Source organism: Talpa occidentalis, unplaced genomic scaffold (genome assembly GCF_014898055.3).
Source record: "Talpa occidentalis isolate TD23 unplaced genomic scaffold, MPIMG_talOcc4v2.1 talOcc4.14, whole genome shotgun sequence".
NCBI classification, from domain to species: domain Eukaryota; kingdom Metazoa; phylum Chordata; class Mammalia; order Eulipotyphla; family Talpidae; genus Talpa; species Talpa occidentalis.
Window position 1 is genome coordinate 85,600,679 of NW_023601433.1, and position 14,409 is coordinate 85,615,087.

General features: G+C 48.7%; 1 protein-coding gene and 1 long non-coding RNA gene across 3 annotated transcripts in view; one reads left to right on the top strand and one right to left on the bottom strand.

Moving 5' to 3' along the window:
* The window catches only part of CCDC63 (coiled-coil domain containing 63), a 30,637-nt gene extending 16,672 nt beyond the window's left edge, over nt 1-13,965 (bottom strand). Inside the window, exons 1-5 of the mRNA XM_037511170.2 lie at nt 13,910-13,965; nt 10,296-10,386; nt 9,789-9,949; nt 5,594-5,783; nt 2,380-2,499 (exon numbers count right to left, since the gene is read on the bottom strand). Of these exons, the coding sequence (XP_037367067.1) occupies nt 2,380-2,499; nt 5,594-5,783; nt 9,789-9,949; nt 10,296-10,304 (480 nt within the window). The 5' untranslated portion in view covers nt 10,305-10,386; nt 13,910-13,965. The remainder of the gene's footprint in view (nt 1-2,379; nt 2,500-5,593; nt 5,784-9,788; nt 9,950-10,295; nt 10,387-13,909) is intronic.
* LOC119244988 (uncharacterized) lies at nt 1,910-9,414 on the top strand. Of its 2 annotated transcripts, none has more exons than XR_005125172.2 (4): nt 1,910-2,058; nt 8,176-8,321; nt 8,525-8,668; nt 9,185-9,414. It is a non-coding gene; the product is annotated as an uncharacterized LOC119244988 (long non-coding RNA). The 2 variants fall into 2 exon arrangements; XR_005125171.2 differs by having other exon boundaries at nt 8,176-8,253.
* Nucleotides 13,966-14,409: the final 444 nt, after the last annotated feature.

Consider the following 14,409-nt stretch of genomic DNA (forward strand, 5'->3'; position numbering starts at 1 on the left):
GTAACTTACCTTAAAATATCAGGGAAAAGAAGGATGAAACAAATACAGCAAAATGTGAACAATTGTTCAATCTAAGTCACAGGTGTTCATTGTTTTACTCCCTCCTCTTTTTTGTATGCCTTCGTAAATGTGTCTTAACAAGCATAAAATCTTTAAAGGTGATGCAAAGTGTAACATAAACAACGAAAAGAAACAATTAAAAAATATGTATTGCTCTAGGGAAGGGGATAGGTTTGATGAGAGATTTTCAAAGCCTGTTCTGCAAAGAGGTGGGTGTCTGCAGGGCTGAGATGGGGAAGGCCTGAGTGGCAAGATTCAAGGACATACCTGCTCTCGGTGTCAACTCAGATTCCCACAAATCTGAGAGTGAGCGCCTCCTTAAATTTTGCATCTGGGGCTATCGGCATGCCTTGCCCTAATCCCAGCCCTGAGTTTCTTGTAGGGTGTGTCCCAAGCCACCACACAGCTGAAGGGAGTCCAGGGGCAGAGCATTCTTATTCTATTTTTGCAACCTCCCCCTACCCTTAGGAAGATATTAGTTATTAGTCATTTGCCTTTCAGGTGAATTTTACTCCAAAGCTACTGACATGCTATCCCTTGTCCTCTGACTCATCGAAAAGATTCTCAGGCTCCACTGAGTCAGTGGCAGAGACTCTAAGGTCTTGGGATCCTCTAGGGCCCTGAAATAACCTTTAGAGGTGGCTAATCAACTAAAAGGCACAGCCAGACACAGCAGGGAAGAAGGGGAGAGGGGACTAGTTTGAGCCGCAAAAATCGGACCTCTCAGAAATGAAGGAGGGGATAATACCATAGACTTTGAGAAAGAAATGAATTATAAAGGAATATGCCAGCTACAACTGTATACCAACAAATCAGGATAACTTAGATGAAATGGACAGATTCCTAGAAAGAAATGATGAAACTGACTCAAGAAGAAATAGAAAATCTGGACAGACCTATGTCCAAAAGGTGGACCGCTACAGGCAAGTCGTCATTAAATTGTGCTTGCATTTATTCATTCAATGAACAGATGCGTGCTGGCACTTACTCTGAGCCTCATGCTGGGCTAGACATTGATTCTTAATCAAGGGGCTTTTCAGCTGCATCAATGTTATTAATAGTGAAGGTCCAAAGCATCACGGAGGTCCCACGGCCCTGCGGGTTCTGAGTAAGTGACTCTCGAGGGGACCCAGGACTCTGCGTTGTAACTTGCATGCTATGTATTTGACTGCAAATCACTGGGCACAAATATTAGAAAAACACTGCCCTGCCCTCAAGCCACTTCCAGGTTACTGGGGGAGGCAGACAGTGATAAGAATCAATTAGCTTCAACCATGCCCGTTAAAGCCCAGTGGTCAGGGTTTCAGAGACGCTGAGAACTTTGCATAGAGATAGGCTGCCCTCCAAATCCAGCCACGCTCGGGTGGTGGGAGCTTCCCTTTCACGAGTCAGAATGTGAACGTGGAATGTGTTTGCACCTGCCGGGCATGCCTTCCCCCCTTCTTTTTGCTCATCTAGGAGAACTTCTTCTACCCAACTCTTAGCCCACATCAGACTGAGCTGACCCAGAGAGGAGGGTGTTCCGAGGGAGGCTGTATAACTCAAGTCCGTGTGTCCCATTCTTCTGGCCACAGCAATTGGGTCAGGGATGGACAAGTGACCCATGATGGCCCAATGGGGAGCCTCTCAGGGACTTGTGGCTGAACACTTAGGGAAGAGATGCTCCTTTCATACTGGGGAGCACCCAACAATGAAGTCATCCCCACCCAGAGGACAGATGGACATAGAAAGTACCCTAAAGACATGTTTGGAGCACCAGGATCCAGCTAATCCTGAAACCCTAGTCTCCACTCCCCCTGAATTTTTCAGTTCTATGATCAATACATTCCCTCTTTCTGCTCAGGAAACACCTCTTTTCTCCTTACCCAGTTATGCATGTCCATGACGAATGTCTCTCAGAGACCCTCACCAACCACGACCAAAGGGCACACACTCTACCGGAGGCACGCGCAGATCACCATGGGGGAGGAAGATACAGTGAATTCTGCCTGGTGAAGGGTAATTAGTTTAACTGCTTCTTGAAAACAAGGAGTTTTTGAGTCATGGAATGAAGATAGGCATTCCAGGAGGGGTGGAGTTTGGGGCAGAGGAGGGGTGGGGACAATCCCATGTGCTAAGGTGCAGAGAGGAAGCAACAGAAAGGCACCTTGGACAACAATGGGCCAACAAGAATGGGTGGACCAGAGTGGGTGAGTGGTGAATTACAAAAGACTGCCTGGCTGTGTGTTCACTATTAGTGCACCTTGTCCTGAATTGACCAACAAGTGGGTACATTCTGCTACTGGCTCCACACACATCTGCAGAGAACACCTTACATACGAGATTTAAACGGGTTTCCAAAATGTGGATCTGCTTTTGCAATTTCTGGGGGTTATTGGCCTCCTGTATCTTGAGGAAGATCTGTCTTTGGCTCAGAATTTTTTTTTCCATCTGAACAATCTGAAAGAGAGAAAGAGAGAGAGAAAGAGAGAGAGAGAAATAATCCAGCTGTGTTAACATCTGTATGGAGACAAATTCTACTGCAGTTCACTAACTCAAGTGTGCTAATCCAAAAAGCACATTGTTCTTTCTTTTCATGTAAATGGAATTTTGATTTCTTTCTTGGATACTGAATTCAATTTAGCCAGGTTGGGCTAAAAGGAGGCAGAGTTTTTGTTTTTTTGTGTTTTTTTTTTTTTTTTTTTTTTTTGTGGGACCCTCGCCGGCAGCCGGGGAACGAACCGGCGCTGCAGAGGCAGCGGGCAGCCTCACAGCCCAGTGCTCAACCACTGCGCCACCAGGGGAGGCCCTTTGGGTTTTTTTTTTTTTTAATCTCATCTATGCATGTGAATTTCACTCACCTGTGGATACAAATGCCACCTTACCCTCAAGCCATGGTGTCCACCAGAACTGGCATTGTATCCCGAGGGACCCTCTGTAATCTGTTGGAATTTTTTTTGCACTGCAGTGGTGGTGGTGGAGGGCAGGGTGGGGGCAGGCATCAGCTGCCTTTCATGGGTAGGTAACGAGAAGCCACACATGCTGTGTGAGATAGTGTCAGACCTCTAAGAATTAGCCCCTGTCCCTTGTGACTTCTCAATGTCCCTCTGGATATGATGCAGTGAAAACCCTTTTAATAATTTTTTGTACCTAGAATCAACCTGTCTTTTATATATAAACCCAGGGTATTTTTCATTCTGTTCTAACAGACACTTAATTATCCACAAATAAATCAGAACATTCCTTGATGTGTCTGAAATGTTTCCAAGAATTTGTCTGCATATGAAAATTTGTCTGCATTTCACCAGCACAACCCGGCCCTGGGGTTGCAGATTCAAGCCCCAATCAGTCTTCAGGATGGAATCCTCAGTGATTCTGCATATTGAAATTTGAGGCCTCTGATGACATCTTTCATACCAGGGTCTGAAATCTGTGGCCCTCAGTCCTCTCTGGCTCACTGCCTGTGCCAATGCTTTATGCACCATCTCTGGGTACCTTCCTACTGCTATGGCAGTGTGGGGTAGCTGCAATGCAAGCTATGTGACCTGCAAAGCCAAAATGTTTCCTCTATGTCCCTCTGCAGAAACAGTTTGCTGTCAGTGTTCTGGATAAGTCAGGCCAGAATATTCACCTCTTGAAATACATATAATTTTAGTATAAATAAATTTCCTTTTTTTCTCCTTTATGTTATAGCTAGGGCATTGATTTGAAAGACTAAGGAGAGGTAAAGGTTTCTATCATCTATGAATTTCATTTTGGGATTGTAAAGGTGTTACAATATTAGGGGAAAAAAATCAAGACATGAAGAGCAAGGATGAGAAGGGGACATTTATGTGCCATTCTATCTGCAGCAAAATGAACCCATAATTTGAGAGGTCAGGTTCCCTGGTGAGTGGTTAGTGGAACATGATCATGGAGCCTTCTAGTGGGAGAGGGAGTGCTCAAATGTTCTACATATCTTGATCTTGGTGATGGTTTATTATATATATATATATAAATATATATAAATATATATATATATATATGTACAGTAAGTCCTCAAGGTCATCAGTGGGTTCTTGGATACTGCAACTTCAAGCAAAACGATGTATAGCAAAACCAGGCCCTTGAATAACACAGTTTTGTTCAAGGGAGATCAGGATTGATTTATTTTCCCCTCGTTAATAATAATACAATGTTAAATGAAGTGACATATTCAAGAACCTGCTATATGTAAAAATTCATCAGGTTGCACCCTTAAGGAGTGTGTACTTGACAATGTATTATTAGTAACAGGAAAGAATGAAGGAGAGTGAGTCCTCCCCTGACCCCTGAACTGTCACTAACCCTCCAGTTCTTCAAGGTCCCTACTCACACTCATACCTGGTAAATTGTCCCTTCATTTAACTCTTCTCAAAGTGCCTAACCTAGAGCACAATTGATTTCTGGCCAGGAACCTAACTAATACGGAGGACTGACTATAAACTGGGAAGAGGGCATAGGATAGGGCTCCCCCAGGAAGTCACATTTAACTGGAGACTTCAAAGACAAGCAGCCAGGAGAGTGGAGCATGTGCAAAGGCACTGAGGTGGGAAAAGTCTTACCATATTTGGAAAAAAAAGTCTCCTGTGGCTTCAATAAGAAAAGTTAAGGAGGGAAGGATGTGTGATGAGGCCAAGGCTGGGAGGTAGGCAATGGCTAGATTATACAGGGCCTTTCAAGCCATAGTAAGTGATATAGCCATTCGCACAGACCTCTCCTGCCGCCCGCTGCTCCCCTCAGCAGTGTATTTCGTCAGTCTGCCTGTTCTGTTCCCCACTCTGGCTCTGGTGAATTCTCTCACCCTTCCGCGCTTCTGACTGTACCCAGTGCTTGTATAAATAAAATAAATCTTTTTTTAAAAAAAGATGATACAGCCATTAACACTCTCCAGATGTCTCCAGTTCTTTTGCTTACGGGATCCATGGAAGGTTTGCACTTCCTAGATCCATTTGTGGTTAGAGAGCCTTGCCTATTTGGGACATAGCTATCAGGGTGTCTTTATGGGTTTGTTGGACTATTTTGAGCCAATGATTCATGAGCAGAAGTGATGTGTCACTTCAGGCTGAAACATTCAATTGCCAGTGTTAGACCCTCCAGAACTGGCTTTGTGCAAGACGGTGGACAGGATGAACAGGAGTCCATCAGCCTGGCTCCAGAATGAGAAGATAGAAGAGCCCCTAGCCAGTCCATGGCAGACATATGGCATGAACCAGGAAGAAACTTTTATTGTTTTAAACCACTGAGTTATGGAGGTGTTTTTGTTACTGCAGCATAACCCAGCTTCTGCTGACTGGTAAAAGGATTTGGCCATTTGTTCTAAGTATGATGGGGGGAGGGGTGGTTGTGGCACCAGAGACCACAGTGAGGTAATAGATCCATGGGTCTAGAAGACCAGGAATCATGAGATGGTAGAATCATCAGTGAGGTGGGGGGAAGGAAGGGGGTCAAATTTGGCCTATGGCATCATGGGTACTTCCACCACGCCTTCCCCTTGCTCTGTGTGCTGGTTGACCCTTTAAGAGAAAGACCACACCTTCCCATCCAGGTCTGCCAACAGCATTTTCATGGATTTAATCAGGGCCTCATACTCCTCCTTGGTTTGCATCAGAAAGCGCAATTCCACGTAGTTTTTGTCATTCAGATCCAAGTTCCTTGAGGAATTGATGAGACTCAAAAGCAGGGTGAGCTCGTCCTGTTCTTCCTGCAGGGTCTTGATTTCCTTGCTGTGGGAAAAGCAGCCTGTGATTACCCTGGAGTCCTCCAGTCTACCTTGATCCCACCTGACCAAGTGGAAGGGATTTGTCAAAAGTCTTTGGTCTGGGTCTAAAAGTCAGATCATCTGTGACCCAATTCCCAGCAGCTTTCACCCCTCCACTTGCCTCGGGTGGTCATTTATTTTCCTAGGGAACAATTTGCAAATGTACCTGTCAAAACCCATTACCTAGACATAGTGGGAGCCCCAAGTCCTCTTTTGCCAGCGGCTCACTGGCATCTGTCTGATTTTTCACTTTCTTGCCAGACTTTGCAGCCAATTATCTCTGGTAATGAGAGGCAAACCCATCAGGCAGGATTTTTCAATTTTGTGTCAACACAGAGATGCGCTGTAACCTCTAGCCCCTACCAGTTTCTCTACATGGGGTGCTAATGATTTATTAAATTGCTGGCACAAGTCTCCTCCTTTCTCTCCCTCTGTCTACCCTGGAGGAGAGAGGAGGTGGGGACATGAGCAAACGGGAATTTCAAAAAGAGATAGCCCAGGCGACTGCACAACAACTGAACAACGGGAAATGGAACAGAGGCTGGGTTTCTGGCAAATTCTGGGTGTCCGAAACCAGCTGCTCAGTGTGGGGGGTAGACCAGCTCCCTCACTCTTCTTTGGGAAGCTTGGGAAAACGCAGAGGCCCAGGCCCCTACCTGGAACCTAATGAGTCAGAATCTGCTCTGTAACATGATTCTCAAATGACTGATACATTCAAGTTTAGGACAGCAAAATGTTCTAAAACAGAGGTCTGCGTACCCTTTTCCAAAAGTGCCAAAAATTAAATAGTTTAGGCTTTGTAGGCCTGGTGGTTACTGTTGTAAGCACACAACAGAGTGACCATAGGCTTCCTGTCAATGAATAGGCATGGCGGTGTGCCAATAAAACTTTATTTACAAAACAGGCAACCAGCCAGACTTGGCCCAAGGGCCATTGTTTGCTGACCTGATTTCTTTTTTTTTCTTTTTTTTTTTTATTTTATTTGGGCCTCCCTGGTGGCGCAGCGGTTGAGCGCTGGGTTGCGAAGCTGCCCGCAGCCTCTGCAGCACCGGTTCGATCCCCGGCTGCTCCCCGGCCACCGGAGGAGGGTCCCACATGGCGCGCAGACCTCTCCTGCCACCTGCTGCTCCCCTCAGCAGTGTACTTCGGTCCTTCTGCCTGCTCTGCTCCCCGCTCTGGCTCTGGTGAATTCTCTCACCCTCCCGCGCTTCTGACAGTACCCAGAGCATGTATAAACAAACAAACAAACAAATAAATAAATAAAACATGTCTCTATAAAAACAAAAAAGATTTATTTTATTTATACAAGAACCGGGGTACAGGCCAGATGCACCAGAGGGTGAGAGGATTCACCAGAGACAGAGCAGGTAACAGAACAGGCAGATTGACCGATGTACACTGCTGAGGGGAGCAGCGGGCAAGTCAGGAGAGGTCTGCTCGCCATGTGGGTTACTCCGAGGCCAGCAGGGATCGAACCGGCACTGCAGAGGTTGCGGACAGCTTCACAGCACTGTGCTCAACCACCTGCGCCACCAGGGAGGCCCCTGCTGACCTGGTTTCTAAAGCATGCAGTCGGAAATGCCGTCTACTGCTCTGTCCCATTGCATCCATTTCAATGTGGCTACTGCAATGAAAGACCTAAATATTTAATTGTATTTAATTAATTACAAATGTAAATCACTCTGTGTGTGTGTGTAGGTGTGTGTGTGTACAACCAGAGAGTACTCCCAGTTCTAGAGCACCTTGTCTTCTAAGCTTGGCAGCTGGGACACCCCCTCCTACCTCCCCTGACCCTCTCCAGGGGGTCTTTGTTAGGAAGGAGAGAGAAAAAGGGCACATTGGTCCAGTCAGGCTTCCAGAGGTGATCTTAAAGCAGAAAGGTTTGTCTGTTGTGTAGAGAGGGCTCAGATGGGGTGAAGGAAACTCAAATTCTCAGGGTGGTATAAATGCAGGGTCAGCACTGGGAAAAGGCACCTCCTTCAATAGTGTACCCTAAGCACCTCACCCTTTTTGACCCTTTTTATGTGTGTTTCACTCAAAGAATCTAAAATCTCCATTCTTTAGTTTGCCTCTCTTTCAATTCCATCAGAGTGAAAACAGATGAAATGGATTGGGGTAGGGTAAGGTGATAATAAGATTCAAGAAAAACTGTCAGGTGCATCAGGAAGGAGATTGCCACTGCCTCCTAGCGGCCCACTGTGATCAGGGTCGCCAGGGACAGATGTGCAGGTTGTGCACTGCACAGTCTGAGGGAGCTCCATCTGCTTGGGAAAAGATAACTGATTTGACTTATTGCACTTTGTGTTATTGTCTTATTGTAACATCATCCCTCCATAATGGTGATTTTGTTCCAACAGATGTCAGTAAAAAGTCTTGAGAAAGGATGACTTTTTCTAGCTCACATGAAGATCCCTATGAAGCAGCTGTGGCTCTGAGTGAGTTGAATCCATGCAGAGTCTAAAGAACCCCTTCTCCCCATCTGAACTCCACGCCTCATCTAACAGTAAGAGTATCTTTCTAATAATGCGGTTTCTGCCTGTGTAAACATTATCGATATGGCTAAGGAATTACATTCCCTTGGAGAGAAGCTACAAAGCCTGTTTAATGTTTGTATACTCAGTCCCAAGGAACATCTTTCTATTGCTCAAATAAATGATGCAGACTATAATTTCTAGGGCAACCAATTTCAAATGCTCTGTCTTGCAGATTCCATGAAGACACACAAGCAGGAAGTGCCCCTTGGGGGTACCCAAAACCCAGTAACTTCTGCTTCTCCAGAAACGCCCCATCTCCACTGCCAGCAGCCTGGGATGATAACCCTGGCCACTTGGCCACAGCTGATTGGACCAGGTAGTAGACAGCTGACCCAAGCTGAGACGATCAGATTCTCCCTCTCCTGGGAGTTTGGGGTTGGAATAGTCTCTCTCTGTGGCCCTTTGTAGCTCCAGAGTTAGAGACAGCCCCCTCCCAGCCACCATGGTTGAGATCCAGAGAGAGAAGAAAGCCCACATGTAGAAAGAAATGGGAACCAGAAGCAATTTTTCTTATTTGAATCCTGTAGACACTGGTGCCCTGCCCCCTCGGAGTCCCAGAGACACCCCAAATTCAATAATATCCCTCCTGTCCACTGAAATGACCCCAAGGGGGTTCAGCCTTGGGTCCCTGGCCCGGGGTGAGACGGAAGGATCCTCACCAAGGACAGGACAGGACTCCAGGACAGAACTCTGCCGTTCCCGCTGTTTTTATAGGGCTGGTTAACAAGAGGTTGAACAGGCCCGACAACCGTAGGTCACCCGTGCCATAAATTTCCTTGGCCTGTTGTTTTTATTACTATTTTTTCCCCAGCCCGTGCTCTGTTTTTTACAGCTTACCAAGCTGGCTGTTGCAGAAGAGTTACAGACCTTGAGACCAGACTGGTTTAAACTGGAGATGCGGGCACAGAGCCTCCGTGAGATGCTGGCCCAGGGGATGCTCGCCAGCCCTGTGGCCCACAGAGCTGCAGCTGGTGGCTCTCACAACCAGCTACACGAAGGCCCACTCTGGTCAGACAAACAGACTTTAGCCAAGTCCACTCCTGGCCTTCTCAGCCAATAAAGTTTGATTGCTTCATTCTCAACCCCTGGTGCTAAAACCTAGCCTGGCATCTCGGAGAGTCTCTCTCAGGCCCGCAGAGGTCTCTCTTTCCCCAAGCCTTCACTAATGACTCAACGCTGACTCCTGTCTGTCCTCACACAGTCTGTGGAGCCTCTTTTGATCTTGGCCAGAGGGTCTCAGGACCCCTCGGTCCATCCCTCTGATTCCCAGCAGGCAGAGCCGGGGACAGTGGCAGGTGGGCTCCCCGTTTAACCACCTTTGAGGTTGGAGGTGAGATGGCACTAGAGGCCTTTGTACGTTGACAAAGACAAGCCCCTTGACACCAAACCCCAAGTTTCCCCAGGTTCCCTCAGCATAAGTCCCCACTGTTACTTACAGCTGGCTGCTGAGCTTCTGCTGGGAGCGGAAGTTAAAGGACTTCCGGCTGTCCACCATCTTCTTGAACTGCTGCCTCAGTTTCCGAAGCTCGGCCTCTGCCAGCTGCTCTTTGGCCTTCTCAGAAAGTTCTGGGTAATATTCGGAGTCTTTTCTCCAGATCTACACGGGGTGAGACAGTGGGGCCACTGAGCCTCGGGTTAGGTGACAAGTTCAAGAGCAGCGAACGGGAGGAGGGGGCTGGGGCCAGGCTGGAGGTGGAAGATCATTCCTGGGTGATGTCAACTGTTCATCTGTTACATGGAAAACCGCCCTAGGTCGCCTGAGTGGAGAGGAAGCGGGGCCTCAATACTGCACACTAAAGAGGCAGCCTGCTGTGTGACCTTGGGTGAGTCCCTCAACATCTCTGAACCCCCAGCCTCTCGTCTCTTCGTTGCTGGATTAGAGTAGCCGATGTAAGCACTGGATGGCCCACAGCAGGTGCCTGGCCACGGGAGCTATGACCCACCTTCGGCATTTTGACGGAATCGCGTCTTCCCTCTGTTCACTGTAGCGGGGTGGCCCAAGCCAGCGAGTGCTCCTTTCTCTCTCTGACTGCCCTGTCCATGAGGGGGAAGGAAAAGAACTTGTGAGCCGCCCCAGTTGGTGGTGCAGGCCAGGTGGTGCCTTCTCCCTTCCCCACCCACTATTCACTCCCTCCTCCCACGGCTTGGCACCCCAGGACCACACACAGATGGCAGCCCCGGGTGTGAGGAGAGGCTTCTTTTTAAGCCATGTTTGTCTGAAACCCGTTGCTCTCACGAGTTATTATTAGGAGCCAGGCAGATGGCGCCAACGTGCCAGGTGCCCTCTAGCCCCGTGTTCCCAAAGAAGAGGGACCCAAATGGCGTCAGGTTAAAGGGGTTAAAGCAAAAGGTGCCCGTCTTCAACTGTGGGGGGACACCCTCCCCGTTAAATGGGAGATATTTTTGTTATCTTGTCATCACTCGGGCCTTCTCGCTGCCCTGTAGGTATTCACAGGTGGGGATGACAACGTTAATCTTAGGAGCCCCACAGAACTGCGAGATCCTCCTCACACCCCCTACCCACACCCTCTCCAAGGCTTCGGGGAAAAATTCCTAAAGCAAAAACAGTAGCTTTGCCACCCACCAAGGGGTGCTGCAGCACCGCAGTTTGAGGGTTAATTGTGTCAATCACCAGATCTCAGGCCAAGTTCTTCCCCAGTCACTTATTCTTTGGGCAAGTCACCTCAGTTCTCTGTGCCTTGGTTTCCTCATCTGGAAACAGGAGACATTCTAGAAGCTACCTCACACACTGAGCATGTAAGGCCCTGAGCTTGGCACATAGGAAGTGTTCAGTTAACAATGGCTGGTACGTGGACTGTTTTGTGTGGGCCGGGGCGAGGGGTCCAGCGTAACGAATGTTTTTGAGGGCTTAGGGTTACCCAGCATTCCTCTCTACCTTGTAACAATAACCTGACTTGTCCATGGGAAGCCACACCCGCCTTCCCTCCTGGTCATTTTTACACGCTGGCAATGACCCCACCAGCCTCAGGATTAGAACTTGTAAGTTTGGAAGGGCCAATCAAGTGCTAGATTCCTGGTCAATCTGCATAACCCCAGCCCCCTGGTCTGAGTGATTATTTCAGGGATGGGCATGTAATATTGACTAGTCCAAGCAGAGTAATAATGGAATTTAGGTTTACACTTGAACCTAGGTGAGAGAGGTTGGGAGTGGCTGGCTGCCATCTTGCTTTTGCAGGGAGCCTGAAAATAAAGCTAAGACAAAATGGATACTGAATATTAAGGCCATCACTTAAGACCCTGCATATAGCTAAGGCTGAAGATAGCTCTGGGTCACATCCAATTACATTAATCAATATCGTCTCTTCAGATGAACTGAGATACGTTTTCTAGAGATGAGTTTTTTGTCGCTAGCAGCCAGATGAGTTCTCATGTCTGAAGTCAATTCATTTAGCACACACTAAGCCCCAGCTGTGACCTAGACATTCTGGGAAATTCACAGTGGTAAGTCTGCCTTCTACGTATTAGGAACCCACCCAGGATAACACAGGGGAAAAGACTCCACAAAGGAGGTGACTTTTAACTGGGCTTTGAAGGATGAATAGGAGTTTATCAAGCAGAGAAGAAAATTAGGGAAGAAACTCTGGGTAGAGATAACTTCCTGAGCAAAGGTCGAGAGATAAGTGAATGAAAGGTGTGTTCAGGGGATACTATGTGATCTATGTAGGGGTCAGCACCCAGGGGCAGTGATTGGTGAGGTCTGGGAAAGGCTGGAGATTCCTTTAAAGCAGGTAGGTAATAAGATCAACCTGTAGGAGATCAGTAAACTGCCTCCCCAACAGCCAATCCCCCTTCATGTACCCAGATCTATATTCTTCACAGATCCAGGAAGGGCCATGTGATGAGTTCTCAGCAGCATGGGCAGAGAGGATATGTGTGTGTGACTACCAGACCATGACTTTTAAGAAATGGAGATAAATTTTCCATCCTCTCTTCCCCCATCTGAGATCTATGAGAGTTGGAGTTATTGGTGGGCAGAACTACAACACAGGTCCCCCAAATCATCTTAGCGTAGGACTAGCACCTAACAGGTGGTCAAATTTATGTAAATCATTCTGTGAATAAGAATTTTCAAGTCTTGGGCCTCCCCGATGGTGCAGCGGTTGAGCGCTGGGCTGTGAAGCTGCCCGCAACCTCTGCAGCGCCCATTCGATCCCTGGCCGCTGGGTGAGGGTCCCACATGGCGCAACAGACCTCTCCTGCTGCGTCCGCTGCTCCTCTCAGCAGTGTACTTCGTCAGTCTGCCTGCTCTGCTCCCCACTCTGGCTCTGGTGAATTCTCTCGCCCTCCCGTGCTTCTAACTGTACCCAGTGCTTGTATGTATAAATTAATTAATTAATTAATTAATCTTTAAAAAAAAAAAGAAAAGAATTTTCAAGTCTCAATTTAGCCTGCCCTTGAGTTAACTGGTTGTGTTGTGTATTTGTCCCCAGGAACTGGAGCCTCCTCAGTTCTGATGTGCTTTTTGACACATATTCACACACACTCAGCCAGTCATCCCCCTGGACAAGGGCTTCTCTCCAGCTTCCGGATGCTAACTTTGGCCTCTTCCTTTCTGTCCACACCCCCTGGGTTGGCCCCACTCTATTCCACCCCATTCTCATACCTGGGCCTTCAGAAAGCTGCCTCCCTCACGCCCCCAGGGGTTCTGGCCCCTGGCTCCCCACCATCTCTCATTCAGGGGTCTCAACTCCTGGACCACAGTACAGATTCAATCTGCCATCAGTTCTGTTCAGCACACAGTGTGGGTTGTGCACCTGCTCTCCTGCTGCAGGATCCACTCCTCCCTACTGCCTAACTCCTCCCCATGTTGTCTGGAACTGCCTGGAACCAGCAGCCTTTTGAGTCTGGGAGGAACTCCTGGGAGGAATCTCAAAGTTGACCACTTCCAGGAAGCAGTGTGTGCCTGGGAGGTGCTGAGCAACCCAGAGGCCCAGGTCAGGAAACACCTGGCCTATCTCCCCACTACAGTATCCAAAGTCCTGAGCACAGAGTGTGCGCTCAGCAAACACTGTTCAAAGGAAGGAAGAGTGCTGCCAGGCGGGAACTGTGGCTACCATCTAGTATTTAATTAGCCAGGGCCGGGCAAGCAGGCTGAATTCTAAGAATCTACCTTGAAAGGAAGAGCCTGACTCAGGGAGGTCTCTGCAGGCTCCTGGGACAAGCCACTCGGAGATTATAAATGCAGGTCTGAGACGGCTGGAGCCAGGGCTGCACAGCCTGGTGGAAGGTTAAACAAATGCCTGGGGCACAGCCAAGCCAGGGTGCAGAAACACACACACACACACACAGACACTTTTTAATTGGGATGGTTACGGGGGACGGAGATGGGGCATAAGGATGTCTGACGGACTTTCTTGGAGTTATTTCACACACTCTAATTTATTCAAGTTTAACTAAGGGAGAAACACGAGACTTTCCGGATTGAAGGCAGTTGAGAGCCTGGACGGGCGGGGGTGGGGTGGGCGCCCGACACGCCTTTGCTTTTCTCCAGCAGGGGGCGCTGTGGAGCAGCAGGTGCAGCGGCGCGGAGACTCACCTGGGCGCTCGGGCGCGCGTCGGTCCTCGCAGGGGGGACCACCTGCCCGCGCTCGCGCCGCGCCGCCCCGGCTCCACGGGCGCGTCCTGGGCGCTCTGGAACGGGCGCCTTTGTGACCCGCACAGACGGGGCGTTCTCCCCGGGACGGCGCGGGCGCGTAAGCGGAGTGAGGGCAGCTGGCGAGAGGAAAGCTTTGGGGGCTGGGCGGGCGCCACACTCGGGGAACCCCTTTCCACTGAGAAACCAACTTCTGGGCGAGAGACTCCGTTCCTCCCCGCAAAGAAAGGCACGATTTAAAAGAAAAATAACTTCTCTGGGGTTGAGAGTTTGCCCATCAGTTTTCCTCGGGACCACCCTTCCTTCTGTGAGTGGCCAGGACCCAGTCTGACCCCCAGGGGCTCGGCGGGGCGAGGGCGCTTCCCCCCGGTCTCACCCTCGTGGGTGGTTTAAAGATAAACATTTTTCTTACAAATGGCCCCGAAGCACAAACTGGCCACTTC